Here is a 19,734-nt window from a genome sequence, read left to right on the forward strand (position 1 = left end):
CACAGCTGTGGCATTGTCGGATTGAATCCTAACAGGACAATCCCGTAACCTGAAAGTCCAGGCCTTTAGTGCCAGACATACCACCCGAACCTCTAGGATATTGATGGGCAAGGTTCTTTTGGGTCTTGACCACTGTCCCTGGACAGTTGTCTTTTCTAGTACTGCTCCCCAGCCTGAAAAGTTGGCATCCGTCATTACCACTTTCCAGATGACTGGTCTGAAGGATTTTCCTTTCAGCAGATTCTGGGTTAGTAACCACCAAGTGAGGCTTTGGGACACTCTTGGGGACAGCTGCATTGGTTAGTCTAAAGCTTGAATTGTTTTGTTCCAAGCAGACAGGATACTGTTTTGCAACAGTCTTGAATGAAACTGGGCATAGGGAACTGCTTCGAATGAAGCCACCATGGTTCCTAGCAACCTCATGCAAAGGCGAATGAAGGGATCGCCATTTGACCTGACCATCCGCACCAGCTCTCTTATGGAGTTAATCTTTGCCTGAGGCAAGAACTCCTTTTCCTGGGCTGAGTCTATGATCAGACCCAAGTACTCCAGCCTTTTTAGCGGTATTTAAGGAAGATTTCTCTAGGTTAAGAATCCAACCCAACTTTTCATATAGTTCGTTGTAGTGCGTACGCTTTGCTCAAAACGAGCCACCGACTGATCTATTAGCAATAGATCATCTAGGTACGCTACGACTTTTATGCCCTGTGCCCTTAACCTGGCTAGAGGTAGGGCCAGCACTTTTGTGAATACCCGGGGTGCTAAGGCTAGCCCGAAGGGCAGGGCTTCAAACTGAAAATGCTGCTGTTCTAATTCGAACCGCAGAAACTTTTGGTGAGTGGGAAATATAGGGACATGCAGATATGCATCCCTGATATCGATTGATGCCAGAAGTTCTCCTCCTAGAAGGATAGAAACTACTGACCTGATCATCTCCATGCGAAAGGAGCAGATCTTCAGGAACGGATTTCGATCTTTTAGATCTAGAATGGGTCTGACATCTCCATTGGTACCATAAAATGGTTTGAATAAAACCCCAAACCTTGCTCTTTTGTGGGGATCTGTATGATCACCCCTTGAGATATTAAATCAGTCTAGTGCCTAAAACAGAGATTGTCTTTTCTCTGGATCTTTGGGAATGCTTGACCTCAGGAAGCGAGACGGTGGTAAGTCACGAAATTCCAGCTTGTACCCCAGCGTTACCGTGGAGATGACCCATCTGTCCAGAATTTCTTCTTTCCAGACTTCTGAAAACTGCAGAAGTCTTCCCCCCACCTTGGTGAGGGGGGTTGCCTCTTCATGATGAGGCTTTAGGATTCTGCTTTGCAGGTTTCTGACCCCAGGACTTTTTTTGAGCCTGGATCTGACTGAGATTTTCCTGTAGAGTCTGATGGCGGAAGCCGTCGCCACTGCCTAGAGGCGGAAGCCCCTGGCGTAGGGGAAAGACCCCGTTTAAATGAAGGGCGTTTATACTTTCTTTTGACTGGCAAAAGAGTACTTTTCCCATTAGAAATTGTTTCGATATACAGGGGGTCCCCTAGTTACAAACATCCGACTTACAAACGACTCCTACTTACAAACGGAGGCAGACAACAGGAAGTGAGAGGAAATCTACCCCTAGGAAGGGAAATTCTCTCCTGTAAGAGCTATTATGGGGAAAAGGTACCTCCACTGATGCTTTATCACCAAGGCTTGTTTCCACAACAACCCAAAATTTTCAAAATCCAATTGTCATTGGGACAGAAAGTGAGGTGAAATCTTCTGAACAGGGGCACACACAGCAAAACAAATGTTACAGCGGTGTTAACCCTTCCCTATGCTATCCAAAAAGCTTAAAAATAGTTTTTTTGGCTGGAGCTACACTTAAAAAATGTACCTGTTTCGACTTACAAACAGATTCGACTTAAGAACAAACCTATAGTCCCTAACTTGTTTGTAACCCGGGGACCCCCTGTATTTGTCCAAGTCTTCTCCAAATAGTTGCTCCCCATGAAAAGGGAACCCAGTTAGGAGGTTTTTACATGGGGCTTCAGCTGACCAATTTTTTAACCACAGGATTCTATGCATATGGACAAGCATAAGCGTAAGGCGGGACACCTGGTGAATAGAATCTTTAGTAGCATCTATGGCAAAGCATAATGCTTTTGGTAGTTCAGCCAAATCCAGAGCTTGTTGTGTAGGAAACTCTCTAAGGGCCTGTTTAAATTGGTCCTTTAGGGATTGACAGACGCCTATTGCAGCTACTGCAAGCTGAGTAACAGCACCTGCCATGGAAAAAGTAGATTTTATCAGGGATTACAACTTTTTATCTGTTGGATCCTTAAGCATTTGTGCATTGTCTAATGGACAAGTTGGGCCTTTATTCACATTGGAAATTGCAGTGTCAACTGCTGGTATTTTCCATCTTTTGGAGAATTTCTCCTCCAGGGGATAGAGAATTGCAAATCTCTTAGGGGAGAGAAAATGCTTATCCGGGTGATCCCACTCAGCAAAAATAAGCTGTTCTAGTAATGCATGTGCAGGAAACGCATGCAAAGGTTGAGAAGATTTTAAGGTACCCAAGGAACCCAGCTTTCAGGAGACTCCGTTAGGGGTAGCATGAAAGTGGAACGAACCATCTGTGTAAGAGATTGTATCAGCAATTTCTCAGATTGAGAGGCTGAAAAAGGTTCATCTACCGTTGTTTCCTCCGCAGAGGAATTATGGGTTTGTTTTTCCTCCTGATCAACTGAGGGTAACACCTCATCCTGTGCCCACTGTTGCCTTTGCAAAGGTTCTGAAGTGAGGGAGGGGGATCTAGCAAGCTTCCTATCCATTTAAATGGAGGATGTGATTAAAGCCGCTAACCTTTCTTCCAGACCCTGCAGGGAGGAGGAAAGGACATCTTCAGTCACGTATACAGGGGCTGAGATGTGAGAAGCAGTTTCACCATCAATTTATTGCAATGGCTCACCCTGGCTTGCCATAACTGGTAATTCAGGCAAGGATGACAGCGTGGAAATGCGACTCGAGATCCTAACGCCTGGGGGTGAAACCTTTACTGTGGTGTCTTTTTTGGCAGGCAAAGTACAAAAACAGAGGCACTATATAAATTGCACTTAATCGCTGAAAATAGTCATGACATTTAAAGCCGCTATAAAATTCAGCCTAATGTTGGGAAAAAGGTGTCGTTCCTGTATCAGGAATGCCAGTTTGCAACCCTCACATGTCCCACGGTTCTTGTGTCCTTGTGTTGCAGGCTGCTTGTTTTCTCCTCAATCGAGGAAAGACTGTCACAGCTGTAGTTTATCTGTTTATGCCTGCCGTGCGTCCCCGTGGCACCCACCCCCTCCGAGAAAAAATTCTGCCCCTTTTTACATTTAAAATGTTCCACCGTGCTGCAGCTCAGTTTCAGGGTCAGGGTCTTGGCAATCTTCTTATAGCCTAGGCCATCTTTATGTAGAGCAACAATTCTTTTTTTCAGATCCTCAGAGTTATTTGCCATGAGGTGCCATGTTGAACTTCCAGTGACCAGTATGAGAGAGCGATAACAGCAAATTTAACACACCTGCTCCCCATTCACACCTGAGACCTTGTAACACTAACGAGTCACATGACACAGAGGGAGGGAAAATGTCTAACTAGGCCCAATTTGGACATTTTTACTTAGGGGTGTACTCACTTTTGTTGCCAGCGGTTTAGACATTAATAGCTGTATGTTGAGTTATTTTGAGGAGACAGCAAATTTACACTGTTATACAAGCTGTACACTCACTACTTTACATTGTAGCAAAGTGTAATTTCTTAAGTATTGTCACATGAAAAAGATATACCGTATTTTTCAGACCATAAGACGCACCTTTTCCCGCCAAATATATATATAGGGGGGGAATGTCTCTGCGTCTTATGGTGCGAATACTGGCCGGCCACTCCCCCCCGTCGTTTTACATACCGGCCAGCGGTGGTCAGAGGGCACGTCCACAGATGGGAATCAGCCGGCGCCATCAAATTGAGCTTACAGGGGGTCAAGACTGGTCCGCGGCGGCATCTTTTTCGGGCCCGGCCAGGTCCCAGCAGCACTCCTGAATCATACATCAAGGGAAGGGGGCCAGCCCATGTAGAAGAAGCCCAGGAAGCTTAGCAGCAGGGCCTGCACTCCTGGTGCTGAATAATAAAGTGAGCCCTCATTGGTCGCTGCCTCACTCCAAGTAGCTTCCAGTCCATCGCATCTGCAAGCAGTGGACGCCCTGCATTCTGCATTCCGGGACCAGGTGCCAGCTCAGCCCACCCACTGCCAGGAACCAGGTGCCAGCTCAGCCCACCCACTGCCGGGAACCAGGTGCCAGCTCAGCCCACCCACTGCCGGGAACCAGGTGCCAGCTCAGCCCAACCACTGCCGGGAACCAGGTGCCAGCTCAGCTACCCACTGCCGGGACCAGGTGCCAGCTCAGCTACCCACTGCCGGGACCAGGTGCCAGCTCAGGCCACCCACTGCCGGGACCAGGTGCCAGCTCAGCCACCCACTGCCGGGACCAGGTGCCAGCCCAGCCACCCACTGCCGGGACCAGGTGCCAGCTCAGCCACCCACTGCCGGGACCAGGAGCCAGCTCAGCCACCCACTGCCGGGACCAGGTGCCAGCTCAGCCACCCACTGCCGGGACCAGGTGCCAGCTCAGCCACCCACTGCCGGGACCAGGTGCCAGCCCAGCCACCCACAGCAGGGCAAGGGACCAGGTGCTAAAGCAGAAAGGATGATAAATCAGAAAAGACTAGCATATAAAATTGCTTTCATACATGAGGTAGTAAAATATGCTAAGGAACATGGAAACAGAGCAGCGGAGAGACATTTTGGGCCACCTCCAACTAAAAAAATGATAAGAGAGTGGAGGAAACAGGAGGATCAGCTGCAAAAAGCAAATAAAATAAGCACACTTTTCGTGGCCATGCTGCAAAGTGGCCACAGTTAGAAGTGGCCATGAAAGAATGGATCACACATCACCGGAATAATGGCTTCTCAGTCTCTACAAAAATTATAATATATGAAGCCAAATGCATTACTGTAGAGAAAAGCATTCAGGATTTTACTGGATCACCATCGTGGTGCTACAGATTTATGAGGTGTCGTGACCTTGTTATGCGCAGCAAAAACTAGAATTGCGCAAAAAACGCCAAAATATGAATCTAAGATTCTGTCTTTTCATAAATTTTTAAATTGATGATAGGAAGAAAAACGATTTTGAAATTGGCCAGATTGGGAACATGAAGTCCCGCTAACCTTTGATGTGCCATCTAATAGGACTGTTGATCTGACAGGTGCCAAAACCATAACTATGAAAACATCAGGACACCAAATTGCCACCCATGCTAATTTTCAAACAGGAAAACATTTCCAAAAGAAGTGATTCCACGCGGAGTTGTTGTACCTGTTCACAATAAAGGATGGATGGACGAAACTGGAATGAGAGTATGGGTTAAAAAAATGTGGTCCAAACGTCCTGGAGGGCTTCTGAAAAAACCTGCCTTATTTGCGCTTGACCAGTTTAGAGCAAGTATTAGCGAAACTACAAAAAAGTGCTTTAAAAGAAGTGAAGACCCATCTAGCTTTAATTCCTGAGGGTCTTACCAGTCAGTTGCAACATCTCGACGTTTCCATCAACAAACCGTTTAAAGTCTTTATACGAGAAGAGTGGAACAAATGGATGGCTGTTGGTAATTATGATCTGACACTTACTGGACGAATGAAGAGGACCACTATCACTCAAGTTAGTGAACGGGTGAAAACATCATGGCACTCAGTGAAGGAGGAAATCGTTGTACGGAAGATGTAGATGGAACTGAAGATTGTATCGTATATGAAGATAGCGAAGAAAGTGATATCAGCGATTGTGAGCAATTGAGCTTCATAAATTCTGACACTAGCGATGAGTTCTTGGGGTTCCCAGAAAACAAGAAGAGTACTCGAACCTTAAAGTCTCTCCTCATTGTTAATGACAGTGATGATGGTCCTTAATGCCATTGTTGACTGCTGTTCACTTTACATAGTTGAAATATTATTCTGTTATATTTTATTAAATATTTTAGTACACTATTTGGTTCAGAATATTTTTTTTCTTGTTTTCCTCCTTTACAACCTAGGTGCTTCTTATGGTGCGAAAAATACGGTAATAAAAGATTTACAAAAATGTGAGGGGTGTACTCACTTTTCTGTGATACTGTACATAATATATAAATATATATATATTATATATATATATTTTTTTTTTTCTTTTGCCTGCCCATTACATTTTTCATGTGGACTTGGAATAATGAGGTATGCCTTCCTTATTACCACCTTTACAATCAAAGTAAACTAAACTCCAACTGCAGGGAATGCCTGAAATCTGACTTGCATCATGTCCCCACTGCTGCAGCCGCTCACCGATCCCCTCTCTCCCTGTGACAGCAGTACGTAGAGAGGTTCCCCATACCAGCTGTCACTTTTTGAAAAGAGCGCGGCCACCTCATTCAGTCACAGAGTTTTGAGAATGGATCAACAAGTACCAACATCCTTTGCAGCTGTCGGCTTGTAGTTCTCAATGAACTACCAAGGCAATGTTGAGCACTATGGTAGTTAATTTATACTTCCTGTCAGTGTGAAACTGCAAGCAAAAAAATGTGCATTTATTTTATTTTTTTTTAAAAAGGTGAACTTATGCTTTAAATCTTTCTGCTGACCAGCAGCCAATCCACGAAGCAGGCATTATGGCTTCCAGGTTGACTAATTCTGAATTGCATTGACAGTTTTACATAATCATAGCAGTTTTAAATTTGTAATAGGCATGTCATTTTTAAAAATATTACAATTACAAAATGACGACTTGTGCAAAAGTTACATTTAATATTTTAAACAAATATGTTAGGATGCATAATAAAAAATTCCTTTTACTAAAAATGATCTAAGATGTTGGCAGTACACCCCTTATAACCTGCTTCAGGTCAGGTCAACTGCTGTTGCACATTATTTGCATGGGACTTGCCTACCTGTAAGCTTGACCAAGACTTTTATATGCTTCAATAAAGTTTGATTTCTGTTTCAATGCTTCTTTAAAAGTCTCAATAGCTTCCTGAATATAGAATGATTGAGAGAAAAAAATTGTAATAAAAAAAACACCCAATAAAAGAAAATCACACACAATGCATAATTTATGCCAATGTTAATAGAAACCTAACATAAGAGAAACATGCAGAGATTAGGCACTCACAGGAATCTGGAGGAGTAGTGTTTATGCAAACATAACCTAACATTTACTAAAATTTCTGTAGGCCGCAGCCCACCTTTCCTAAAGACAAAATAAAGGTGGGCTGTGCCCAATGGATGCATCAGTGAGCACGAAATGTAATGTTTAAGGAAACATTACTTCTGCAAATTTCTGCGAATGTTTCATAAGTGCATCTATGTTGTGCCACATGTATGCACAAATGGAGCAACAGTTCCAGGATGTAAATTTCTTGGCCAATGTGAGTATATGGTCCTTCTAGAAGCTTGCATTTGAGATTTTGAGGAGCAAAATGCAATACTGGGCATTACTGACAAACTTTTTTAGGACATATGATAGAATAGAGGGGTTTTTGAGAGGTTAATCAAGACAAGGTAAGGAGTTGGGCTACCATAGTTCGAGTGGCCGGCTTTTACAGAAAATAAAAAGGCCACTGCCACATTTGGCACTTTTTGGAGGGGGAGCGGGTACCTAGTTTTGGTGGGTACTCGCTCCCACTTCTTGTCAGATCGCAGCAGCGATGTTCGGTTCCTCCTCCTTCCTGCCGCTGCCTTCTGAGACACATCATAGTTCTCAGAAGACTGTGGGACCATTCACAAAGCGCAGCACGACTCGCACATGTGCAGTCGAAAACGGCTGTGAAGCAGGAAAGCGCCACTGCCAGTTTCCCTTACCCAAGATGCTGGCACCTGCACCCCAAGCCAATTGCAGAATTGCCTCAGGTGAGGAGATTGCTGGATTCCTGGACAGACTGGAGCTTCTCTTTAATAATGGATAATCGAGGACTTCAACTATGAGGAAAGATTAGCTGAACTGAATGTATTTATCCTTCAGAAAAGGACAACTAAACCAAAAATTCATGTACCGCAGCATACAGTCCTTAGATGTGGTGGTGGCATTCGTTTTCTTATTATTTCCCAAGTAATAATTATTTTAAATAAAGGTAGTACTTGTTGATTTTGCAAAATGCATTTTCCCTGTCACTTTCTGTGAGGTGCACCGAAGAATACCTTCCTTCCAAGCTATCTTCTGTAAATTGCCCTGCTCCCTCATGTAATGGAGACATAGAAATGGGCAACAACATTGACTCCGTTCATAGATACAGTAGAGGAGTGACACAGCCACCCAGGGACAGGAAGTGTATTTGCAGGATTACCAGGTAAAAATCGTAAAAAGAAGCTGGAAAAAAGAAACCAAATGCAGCCACCACCCCAAGGACTAGTAAGCTGCAATAGATTACATTTCTGGTTTTGGGTTTAGATGCACGTTAAAAGGGGATATGACGAGCTTGTATAAATACATAAATAACCCACATAGTAAAGAGTCATTAATTTAAGGCCACTGCAAAATACACAAGGGAACTCCTTGCGCCTGGAGAACAAGCAGTTTAGTCTTTAAAGGAGAAAGTGTTCCTTACAGTAAGGACTGTACAAATGTGGAATAGTCTCACAGAGGAGACTGTTCTGGTCTACTTACCAGATAGCTTAAAAGGGCATGGATACGTTTTAAATGCCTAAAATATAGATGGCTATCAATAGGAGCAGGTACATTTTGTCTGGAAATGTTTGGCCCTTGGAAACTGAACGCCTTGGTATACATTACTGTTCAATCATCAATATTTTAATTATACATTTAGTAAAATGTGTTAAACTCACTCTACTGATCACAGGAGTAAAGCTGGGTTTACACGTGCAGTTTTTTTTCGTTCAACCAGTGGGCTGAAGGAAAAAAAAAACCCGACAGATCCCCACAACAATGTGTAATGCAGGGATCTCGCCTTCTCAGCTATTGTATTCTGCCATTGGCTGCAAGTGCTGATCAAATGCTGGTTTTCCAGCATGACCATTCAACAGAAACGATACTATATGTACCCAAAGTCGTCCGATTCCTAATAAACTGGACAACTTTCAGTATGCGTGTACAGGGCTTAAGACACAATGGCATCTAAATATTAAGTGAAGGGAAATATAGGAGACATCAGAAGCCAATCATGGACCATGAGCAAAGAAAGAGGAGGCAGAATGGCAGAACATGGGAATTACAGTTGTGTGAAAAAGTATTTGCCCTTTTTTTTTTTTTTGCACATTTGTCACACTTAAATGACTCAGATCAAACAAATGTTATTATTACACAAAGATAACCCGAGTGACTACAAAATGCAGTTTTTAAATGATGGTTTCATTTATTAAGGCAAAAAAGCTGTCCAAACCTGCCTGGCTCTATGTGAAAAAGTAATTGCCCCCTAAACCTAATAACTGGTTGTGCCACCCTTGGCAGCAACAACTGCAATAAAGCATTTGCGATAACTGGCAATGAGTCTTTCACATTTCTATGGAGCAATTTTGGACCACTGTTTTTTGCAGAATTGTTTTAATTCAGCCACATTGGAGGGTTTCTAGCATGAACGGCCTGTGTAGGATTTTTATAACAGCTTACCTGTAAAATCCTTTTCTTAGAGTACATCACGGAACACAGAGGACCACAGTAATTACTATGTGGGTTATAGACCACCTTCAGGTGATGGACTCTGGCACACTCTAAACAGGAAGTTGCCTCCCTATATAATTCCTCCCATACTGGGAACACCTCAGTTTTGTAGCAAAGCAATATAAATATACCCCAGAAGAAGAGGGGCGGGACCTCTGTGTCCTGTGATGTACTCCAAGAAAAGGATTTTACAGGTAAGCTGTTATAAAAATCCTATTTTCTTTATCATACATAACGGGACACAGAGCACCGTAGTAATTACTATGTGGGACGTCCCATAGCAATGCTATTTGAGGGGAGGGAGACACAACCCGTAGAGTGCCAACAGACTTGAGGACCTATACTGCTGCCTGCAGCACACTGCACCCAAAAGGCGATATCCTCATGCCCTTTTTTACATCCACTTGATAAAATCTGGTGAATGTATGGACTGCAGACCAAGTTGCGGCCTTGCAGATCTGAGCCATGGAGGCTTGTGATGCACTGCCCCAGAAGCACTAACCGCTCTAGTAGAGTGCACTTTGACATGAAAAGGTGAAATTTTACCTTTTAACCATTAGGCCTGAATTATAACTTGCTGAATCCACTTAGCAATAGTGGATTTTGAAGCTGTCTGTCCCTTCCTAGGACCCTCTGGCAGCATAATAAAACATCAGTCTTTCAGACCTGAGCAGTCTTTAACCACTTCCCTACCCAGCCATAGTAATATGACGTCCACAGATGGGATCGCCCATCCTGGGTGGACGTCATATGACGGCCTCGGGTTCCTGGCTGCCTAGGTGGCGCGCGCCCGCCGCGTTGCTCGGGACCCGGTGCGTGTGCCCAGCCATAAATCTATCCCGTATTTTATAGACGTTATAACTTTTTTGCGCAAACCAATCAATATACGCTTATTGCGATTTTTTTGACCAAAAATATGTAGAAGAATACGTATCGGCCGAAACTGATGAAAAAATTTGTTTTTGTTTTTTTTTAAAAATTGGGATATTTATTATAGCAAAAAGTAAAAAATATTGTGTTTTTTTCAAAATTGTCGCTCCTCTTTTGTTTATAGCGCAAAAAATAAAAACCGCAGAGGTGATCAAATACCACCAAAAGAAAGCTCTATTTGTGGGGGAAAAAAGGACGTCAATTTTGTTTGGGTACAAAATCGCACGACCGCGCAATTGTCGTTTTAAAGTGTGACAGCGCTGAAAACTAAAAATTGGTCTGGGAAGGAAGGGGGTGAAAATGCCCTGTATTGAACCGGTTAAATAGACTTTGACCGCTCTTCACTAAATCAAGGCAATGTAGTGAGTTCTTTACCCTAAAACCTGGTTTTAGAAAAAAACTATGGTAGTACAATATCTTGGTTTAGGTGAAAATCTAAAAACACCTTAATAATTAAACATGACTTCTTTACAGGAAAGAGCAGCCAACGCCGATACCCTCTTGCAGAGAGTATAGCAACCCAAAACACTATTTTCCTTGTCAGAAGGACCAAGGGAGTATGCTGTAATGGTTCAAAGGGCTGTTTTTGCAATACCGACAAAAAACTAAGTTCAAGTCCCAAAGGTTCAAGGGTGGTCTAAATGGCAGAATAAGCCGTGTTACCTCTTGTATAAAAACCCTGGACCAAAAAAATGCGAAGCAAGCGGTCTTTGAAAAAAAGACAGACAAAGCCAAGACTTGCCCCTTAATAGTATTAAAGGCCAGCTTCATTTGTAGTTGTAGGAAAAAACAAGAATTCTACCTATGTTATATTTCCGAGGGTTCCAACCCTTGGATTCACACCAGGAAACATAAGCGCTCCAGAGTCTATAATATATGACTCTGGAAGCTGGATTCATTAATGAAGGTAGAAATCACTGACCCGGAGAGACTACATCTCTTCAGAATGAGGGCTTCAATAGCCAAACCGTCAAACTTAGAGTTTGCAAGGTAGGATGGAATATTGGCCCCTGTGAGAGTAGGTCTGGCTGTAGTGGAAGGGACCATGGATCCTCCACCGCCATCTTTACAATTTCTGCATACCAGGACCTTTTAGGCCATGCTGGGGCTACAAGGATTACCGGCTTTCTTTCCAGCTTGATCCTGCAAAGAAGCCGTGGCAGCAACTGAATAGGGAAAAAAACCTAACTCAGTAAAAAGTGACCCCATGGGGTCACCACGCATCTATCTCGCATGCGAGTGGATCACTTGTCCTTGACATAAAGTTGATCAACTACATGTTGAACCTGGACGTCAAAAGATCTACGTCCGGGATCCCCCATCTTTGGCATATAGCCAGAAAGATTTTGGGGTGAAGGGACCACTCCCTCGGGAACAACTGCTGGTGACTCACCTAGTCCGCCTGCCAATTCTTTATTCCCGGAATGAAAACTGCCAATAGGCAAGTGTGACGGGAGGGCCCGTGGAACTCAGAATCCCTTGGAAAGTAGGGGATGTCCTTGTTTCAGCTCCCCATATACCTCTTATGTCTAAGTCACCCTGTGCTATCCTGGCACAGGGTGAGTGAGAAAATATATCTTGGACTACTTAAAATGGGACAGTAATATTTGTCCACAATATCTCCCAGGATGTATGTAGAGACTATTATTGGTTTGTTTGATTCTGAACTCAACCTGTTAATTGAGTGAGCTGATCACATTAGCCTCCAGGACTGGCTAGGAGACAAACTGTTGATGACTAGGCTGAGGAGGGGGGGGAGATTGTTGTTTGTATTGTTAATGGTAATTAGCTACTGCTATTGTGTTTACACTACTGTGTGAAGCTCGGTGCCCACAAGTCTGTGTCCTACAGGTCATGTCTCTGAGTCATCTGGTCTGGGTAAAAGGATTAGATAATTAGCTCATGTTAATTAGGTTAGGTTTTAGTCATTCTGCTGTGTATATATTTGTGTGAGATCTCAAATAAAGTCAGTCCATGTTAGCAACAAGCAAGTGTCGCCTTGTTTTGTGCTCAGAGAGGTTGGAATATCTGATATCTGTATCCAGACTACAATGAAGTGGTATACTGACGGAAGCACTCAAGCGGAGTGTGGGACATTCTGTGACAGCAAGGAACATCCTTTTCCGCCCAAGCTAGAATATGGTCCACCACTCTCTGAGCTGCGTGACCCTTCGTGCCCCCTTGGCGACTGATATAGGCCACAGCTCTGGCATTGTCGGATTGGATCCTGACAGGACAATCCCGTAACCTGAATGTTCAGGGCTTCAGAGACAGGCACTCTGTCCGAATCTCTAGGATGTTGATGGGCAAGGCTTTTTCGGTTCTGGACCACTGTCCCTAGACAGCTGTGTTTTCCAGTACTGCTCCCCAACCTGAAAGGTTGGCATCTGTCGTTACCACTTTCCAGGTAACTGGTATGAAGGTTTTTACCTTTTGCAGATTCCCGGATACCGAGCACCAACTGAGGATCTGGAACACCTTTGCGGACAGCCGCATTGGCAAATCTAGAGCTTGAACCGTTTTGTTCTAAGCAGACAGGATACTGTTTTGTAACAGTCTCGAATGGAATTGGGCATAGGGAACCGCTTCGAATGAAGCCACAATCTTCCCTAACAACCTCATGCAAAGGCGAATGGAGGGATCTCTTTTCGACCTGACCATCTGCACCAGCTCTCTTATGGTGTTGATCTTTGCCTGAGGCAAGAACACCTTTTTCTGGGCTGTGTCTATGATCAGACCCAAGTACTCCAGTCTATTCAGCGGTTTTAAGGAAGACTTTGTGAATTCAACCCAGATTTTTCAGGTATTTGATTGTAATGCGCACACTTTGCTCCAAAGGAGCCACTGACTGGTCTATTAGCAATGGATCGTCTAGGTACGCCAAGACTGTTATGCCCTGTGCCCTTAACCTGGCTAGAGGTGGGGCCGGAACTCTTGTAAACACCCAGGGTGCTGTAGCTAGCCCAAAGGGCAAGGCTACAGACTGAAAATGCTGTTCTACCTTGAACCAAAGAAACCCTTGGTAAGAGGGAAATATAGGGACATGCAGATATGCATCCCTGATGTCGATAGACACCAGAAGTTCTCCTCCTTGTAGGATAGAAACCACTGACCTGATTGACTCCATGCAAAAGGAGGGGATCTTCCGGAACCGAGTTAGATTCTTTAGATCTAGAATGGGTCTGACATCTCCATTCGGTTTTGGTACCGTAAAGAGGTTTGAATAAAAACCCAAACCTTGTTCTGTGGGGATTTGTATGATCACCCCCTGAGCCAGTAATCGGTTTAGTGCCCAAAACAGAGATTGCCTTTTCCCTGGATCTTTGGGAACGCTTGACCTCAGAAAAACAAGACTGTGAAAACTCCCGAAATTCTAGTTTGTACCCTAGAGACACCGTGGAGATGACCCATCTGTCCTGAATTTCCTCTTGCCAGACTTCTGAGTATTGAAGAAGTCTTCTCCTCACTCTGGCGAGGGGGGGTGTCCCTTCATAATGAGGCTTTAGAATTCTGTTTTGCAGGTTTCCGCCCCCAGGACTTCTTTTGTGCCTGGGCCTGACCCTGAGGTTTTCCTCTAGAGTCTGATGGCAGTGGCCGTGGCCACTGCCTAGAGGCGGATGCCCCTGGCACAGGAGAAAGAGTCAGCTTAAATGAAGGGCGTGTATTCTGGCAAAAGAGTACTTTCCCACTGAAAATCGTTTGGATGTATTTGTCCAAATCATCCCCAAATAGCCGATCCTCATAAAAGGAAAACCAGTCAGGAGTTTTCTGCATGGTGCTCCGGCTGACCACTTTTTTAACCACAGGATTCTACGCATGTGTACTAGCACAAGTGAAAGGCGGGATGCCTGAAGAATAGAATCTTTAATGGCGTCTATGGCAAACATAATGCTCTTGGTAGTTCGGCCAAATCCCCGGCTTGCTGTACAGGAACCTCTTTAAGGGCCTGTCTAAACTGGTCCTTTAGGGATTGACAGATGCCTATTGCAGCGACTGCGGACTGAGTAACCACACCTGCTAAAGACAAAGAAGATTTTAACAGGAATTTCCAACCTTTTATCTGTTGGATCCTTAAGCATTTGTGCATTGTCTACTGGACAAGTTAGACTTTTAGTCACACTGGAAATCGCAGCGTCAACTGCTGGTATATTCCATTTTTTTGGTGAATTTCTCCCCCATGGGATAGAGAACTAAGAATCTCTTTGGAGGGAGAAAATGCTTATCCGGGTGATTCAATTCAGCATAAATAAGCTTTTTTAGTAATGCATGGACAGAAAACGCATGCAAAGGCTGTGAAGGTTTTAAGGAACCCAAGGAAGAAACCGAACTTTCAGCTGACTCCATTAGGGGTAGCATGAAAGTGGAATGAACCATCTCTGTAAGGGACTGTAACAGCAATTTCTCAGATTGCGAGGCTGAAAAGGGTTCATCTTCCGCTGTTTCCTCCGCAGAGGAGTAATTGGTTTGTCTTTCCTCCTGATTGCCTGAGGGTAACACCTTATCCCCTACCCACCGATCCCCTTGGAAAGGGTCTAAGGTGGGGGAGGGAGATCTAACACGCTTCCTATCCATTTGGATGGAGGATGAGATTAAAGCCGCTAATCTTCCCTCTAGGCCCTGCAGGGCGGAGGAAAAGGCATCTTCAGTCACGTATACAGGGGCTGAGATGTGACAAGCAGCTGCCCCACCAATTTGTTCCAATGACTCACCCTGGCTTGCCCCAACTGGTATTTCAGGCGAGGATGCAGTGTGGAGGCACGGCTGGAGTGCCCAGCGCCTGGGGGTGAAATGGTACCTTTTATGAGGTTTTTGTGGTGTCTTTTTTGGCAGACATTTTCCTAAGCACAAAAAACAGAGGAACTCTTTAAATGCACATATCGCCGAACAACAGTCTGACAGTATAATGCCACTATAAGTTCAGTCTAGTGCTGGAAAAAAATGTCCTTCCATATTAGGAATGCCCGTTTTTGCACCCTTACATGCCCCACCGCTCCTGTGTCCTGAGTCTAGCCAGCTTGCTTTCTCCTTGCTGCACAGCCGAGAGAGACAGCTCCAAGTAATATCTCCTCCCTGCACTTGCCCCGTGCGTCCTCGTGGACGTTTATTTCCCACACACGGCGCAGCGCCTAGGCCCCACCCCCTCCATACAACCTCCCCCCTACCTTTCGTTTGAATTTTCAAATGTTCCCACGCGCAGGGGGCCTTTGGGTCCCGCAGACCCAACATATGGGGGGGGGGGGGGGAAGAGGCAGAGCCCAAACACAGCTGGCAGGGGATTAAAACTTCTGGAGCCAAACCCGGGACCTCTGCACCCCCCCGACGGGGGTATTACAAGGGGCGCCACAACAATTGTTGATCCCTAACCCCTCAGGGTCCCACCAGGGGGGAGAAATGCAGGATGGCAGATCTCTTACCTGCAAGAGGAATCCCCACTGTGCAAGCTGCTGCTGCCACACACGACTGACACTGAGCTGAAGTGAAGACAACAGATAAGGAATGTGCACATACTCCCTCTAGTGGAGGATTTGAGGTATGACAACATTTTTTCCCTAAGGAAGAAAAATCATAGGTGGACTTTTTCAGTTCCTATGCTTCTACCCTTCCCTTATCCTTGCCGCAGGATACTGCTGAAGTCAGACAGATCCAAACTTCACCCATCACGGCGGGCTGCGTTTAGCAAACCTTCCAGGACCGGGTTCCTTTTTATCAGGGTTCCATTCCCTTGGACCTGTATAGCACCCCTCAGGAAAAACTTTAGGTAATGTGAGCATGACCAAAAACCCTGGGTCCTGGGGTCCAGTCCTGCAAAGAGAGGTGTTACAGGCAAAACCTTGTGCTTCGTACGAGGCCTGGGTACCATCCACCTTGGACTCAGTGGCACTTTGAATGGATCCGGTCTGTGGAGGCTATTTAAATTCAGCATGGATCCCTCCTGGAGCTCCTCAGAGCACATCTTTAATTGTGACCAACACCTTAGACACTGGTGAAAAAACTGAGGTGTTCCCGGTATGGGAGGGGTTATATAGGGAGGCAACTTTCTGTTTAGGGTGTGCCAGTGTCCATCACCTGAAGGTGGTTTATAACCCACATAATTATTATGGTGCTCTGTGTTCCGTGATGTACGATAAAGAAAGTAAAATTTTAATATTTTTTTTCAGTCCACAAAATAGTTGCCTAAAAGTCTGGGGATTTAGACAAAGTGGAAATGTCAGGTGACATTTACCTGCCAATGCACTATCCAGTATGACAGTAGGGAAGGCACTGAGAGACAACATACCACAGACAAACATTATGGAGAATGAAGAGCACAGAATGCCAGAGAGCGGTATACAAAAAGGGCTACAAGGCTGCAATCAGAGAGCTCAGAGTTGAGGTACAAAGCACAGGAAATCAGAAAAAGTGTTTAGTGTTAAATACGGCAGATGGTACTGAGGAGAGAAATCTGGGCAGGATGCAGTGTGAGCAAGTGCAAAGATGATCAAGTGTAGGACATGGGGGGTGTCAAAGAACATAGTGTTTCAGGGAACATAATATGGAGGTAAAGAGAGAGAGAGAGAGAGAGTGCAATGCAAACAGTGTAGGGAAAGCTATCAGACAATGCAATGTAGACAGTATGACAAGATCTGCAACAAAAACTAGTGCAGAACCTAAGGCAGAAGTGCAACTCTGGGGTGTAGTTGTTGGGGTGTTGCAATGTGCACAATACTGAGAGAACAAGGTGTACTGGGACATAGGCAATGAGAATAAAACCAACAATGTCAGTATCAAGGCTGTGGGCTGTAAATTATTGATCCAGGTAGTATCCCTTTTTTTTACTTATTAGAGAAAACTAGGCCACTCTTTATGGTTGTTTTACATTTCTTCTGAAAAAAAGACTGAATTTAGGATACAGAGTTTTCAATGCAGCTTTTTGTGTGTGTTACAAGTGGCCACAGTAGAGGTAAATCAAAGAAGTACAGCAAAAGCTCGTTTGGCTGTACTTCTCCTGTGGATCACAGGAGTGCAGTTCGTTTTGCACTCTTGTGATCCGTTTTGAGCACACAGCGAGCCGAAGCCCGCTGACGGCTGATGTCACAGAGCTGGTCCAGGCTCGGGAAAGATAAATCGACCTTATGGTCAAGATCCACCCACATGCCTGGACTGGCAGCTGGCTCAGTCTCTCAATGAGCCTGAGCTGGGCTGCTCCCGCCCCCTCCACAGCCAAGCGCTGCAGTGAGCGCGGTGGGGGGGGGGGTTCAGAGCAGAGAGCCGATGACTGACAGTCACCAGCTCTCTGCTCATGGAGCTGTGAGAACCGAGCGATTGTCAGTGTTTGATTGCTCAGTTCTCAGTGTTAGAGCCGGCTGGGGGGCAGATGCAGCATTGGACTGATGCTGCATCCAGCTAGGGAAGTAGGATTCTAAAAAAATACCAAATCCCATACTTCTTTTTAAATATTTGTGGACTAAACAAATAGTTAGTTCTTGGTGGATAGCTCATCTAGATATCTTTCACCCAAGAACAATTCAATGGTTGCATTTTACTGCTCCTTCTCACAATGCAATTCTATGAAAGGGCAGAGAAATAGATCTGTATGCAAATTAGTGAAATTAAAAACAGTATAATAATCATGTAAATTTTTAAACAACATTTGGGAGTAAACTCGTGTTCCAAATACAGTATGCGGTAAATCAATAGAGAAAACACAAAGGGTGCACAAAGATTACCTTCAGCAGTCCTCTGTGGAAGAACGTCAAGCCCTTGTATAAAACAGCAATTGGTTGGTTCTGGTTCAGTTCTAGAGAGCGCTGAAAATCCTCATGAGCTGCAATGTAATCCTGTCCCAAAAAAAAAAAAAAAAAAAAAAAAGTAATTCAATTCAGAGAAAAAATGTTAGTGATTTGCTGTGATCTTAAAAGTGCTGGTGACAGAACTTTCAGTCTGATGCCAAGTTTTCTCTCTCTTATTAATATGCACCAGCAAAATGTACTCAATAGGGCAGCACATGCGTACAGTAAATTAAAGCAGTGGAACATGATATGTAAATTTTTAATACAGCAAATTGTTAAAGTGGTTGTATACCCTTTTTTTATATCTTTACCTACAGGTAAGCCTATAATAAGGCTTACCTGTAGGTAAAATGAATATCTCCTAAACCTGTACGGTTTAGGAGATATTCACTTTGCATGCAGCCGCTGATGTCAGCGGCGAATGCGCTGTGAAGGTCTGGCAGACGCTGCCGGACCTTGCTGGAAAGAAGTCTCCCATGTGCATGCGCGGAAGTGATGACATCGTGGCTCCGGCCACTCACAGCGCCGGAGCCGCGAACCCGGAAGACACGCCGAGGGGAAATGTCAGCTCCCTCGGTGGTGACCGGGATCAGCTGCCGACACCTCATTCCAAGATAATATTTCATAATGAGCTAGTATGCGGTGCTCATTATACCTTTTGCCTTAAAGGTTAAAAAAAAAAAAAAAAAAACACACGATACAACCGCTTTAAGAGGGTGTTCAACACTTCTTTCATGCCACTGCATATCTCTTCCGACAGGTGGCAGGTCTATAACAAATCTCTGCTGGGTTCTCCATAATTTAAAGTTACCTCTGAACGTGGAACACTACGGTCATGAAAGTGAGGGAAGGAAGCAATTTCATCTGTGGGATTGTTGAGACACACAAAAAACTGGAAAGCACATTATCTCAATGACGTTAAGATATTAAGGGTGGACTTGATATATACGTATAACCTACATTTTTGAGCTCACCTCAGATATAAAATGAAGTGTTCCTCTATGCCTATATAATCGTGCTGATGGCTGTAGCTGGATAGCTCTAGTCAGGTCACTCAGTGCCTCACTAATCCGTCCCAGGGGAGACAATATCTATTGGGGGGAAAAAGGGAGAAAGAAAAAAAAAAAAAAAAAAAAAGAAAGTTTACGCAAGTGGTGTATTAGCAGTTAAACAAAAATAAATACACTGTAAGACTAGGTTCACTCCTATGTGCGGGGCTGCAAGTGCAGGAATCGCAGTGATTCCCACACCCACAACCACTCTGTGAAAACACGCTGTAGTGAGAAAATGCGTGGGGCTGCTATTCATAATGA

General features: G+C 44.5%; 1 protein-coding gene across 2 annotated transcripts in view; it reads right to left on the reverse strand.

Moving 5' to 3' along the window:
* Window positions 1-19,734, reverse strand: part of TTC13 (tetratricopeptide repeat domain 13) — a 194,392-nt gene that overhangs the window by 63,378 nt on the left and 111,280 nt on the right. For both annotated transcript variants that reach the window (XM_073627758.1, XM_073627759.1), the window contains exons 7-9: window positions 19,396-19,512; window positions 18,359-18,469; window positions 7,000-7,082 (exon numbers count right to left, since the gene is read on the reverse strand). In XM_073627758.1, the coding sequence (XP_073483859.1) occupies window positions 7,000-7,082; window positions 18,359-18,469; window positions 19,396-19,512 (311 nt within the window). The remainder of the gene's footprint in view (window positions 1-6,999; window positions 7,083-18,358; window positions 18,470-19,395; window positions 19,513-19,734) is intronic.

The sequence above is a fragment of the Aquarana catesbeiana genome, linkage group LG04 (genome assembly GCF_042186555.1).
Source record: "Aquarana catesbeiana isolate 2022-GZ linkage group LG04, ASM4218655v1, whole genome shotgun sequence".
Classification (NCBI taxonomy): domain Eukaryota; kingdom Metazoa; phylum Chordata; class Amphibia; order Anura; family Ranidae; genus Aquarana; species Aquarana catesbeiana.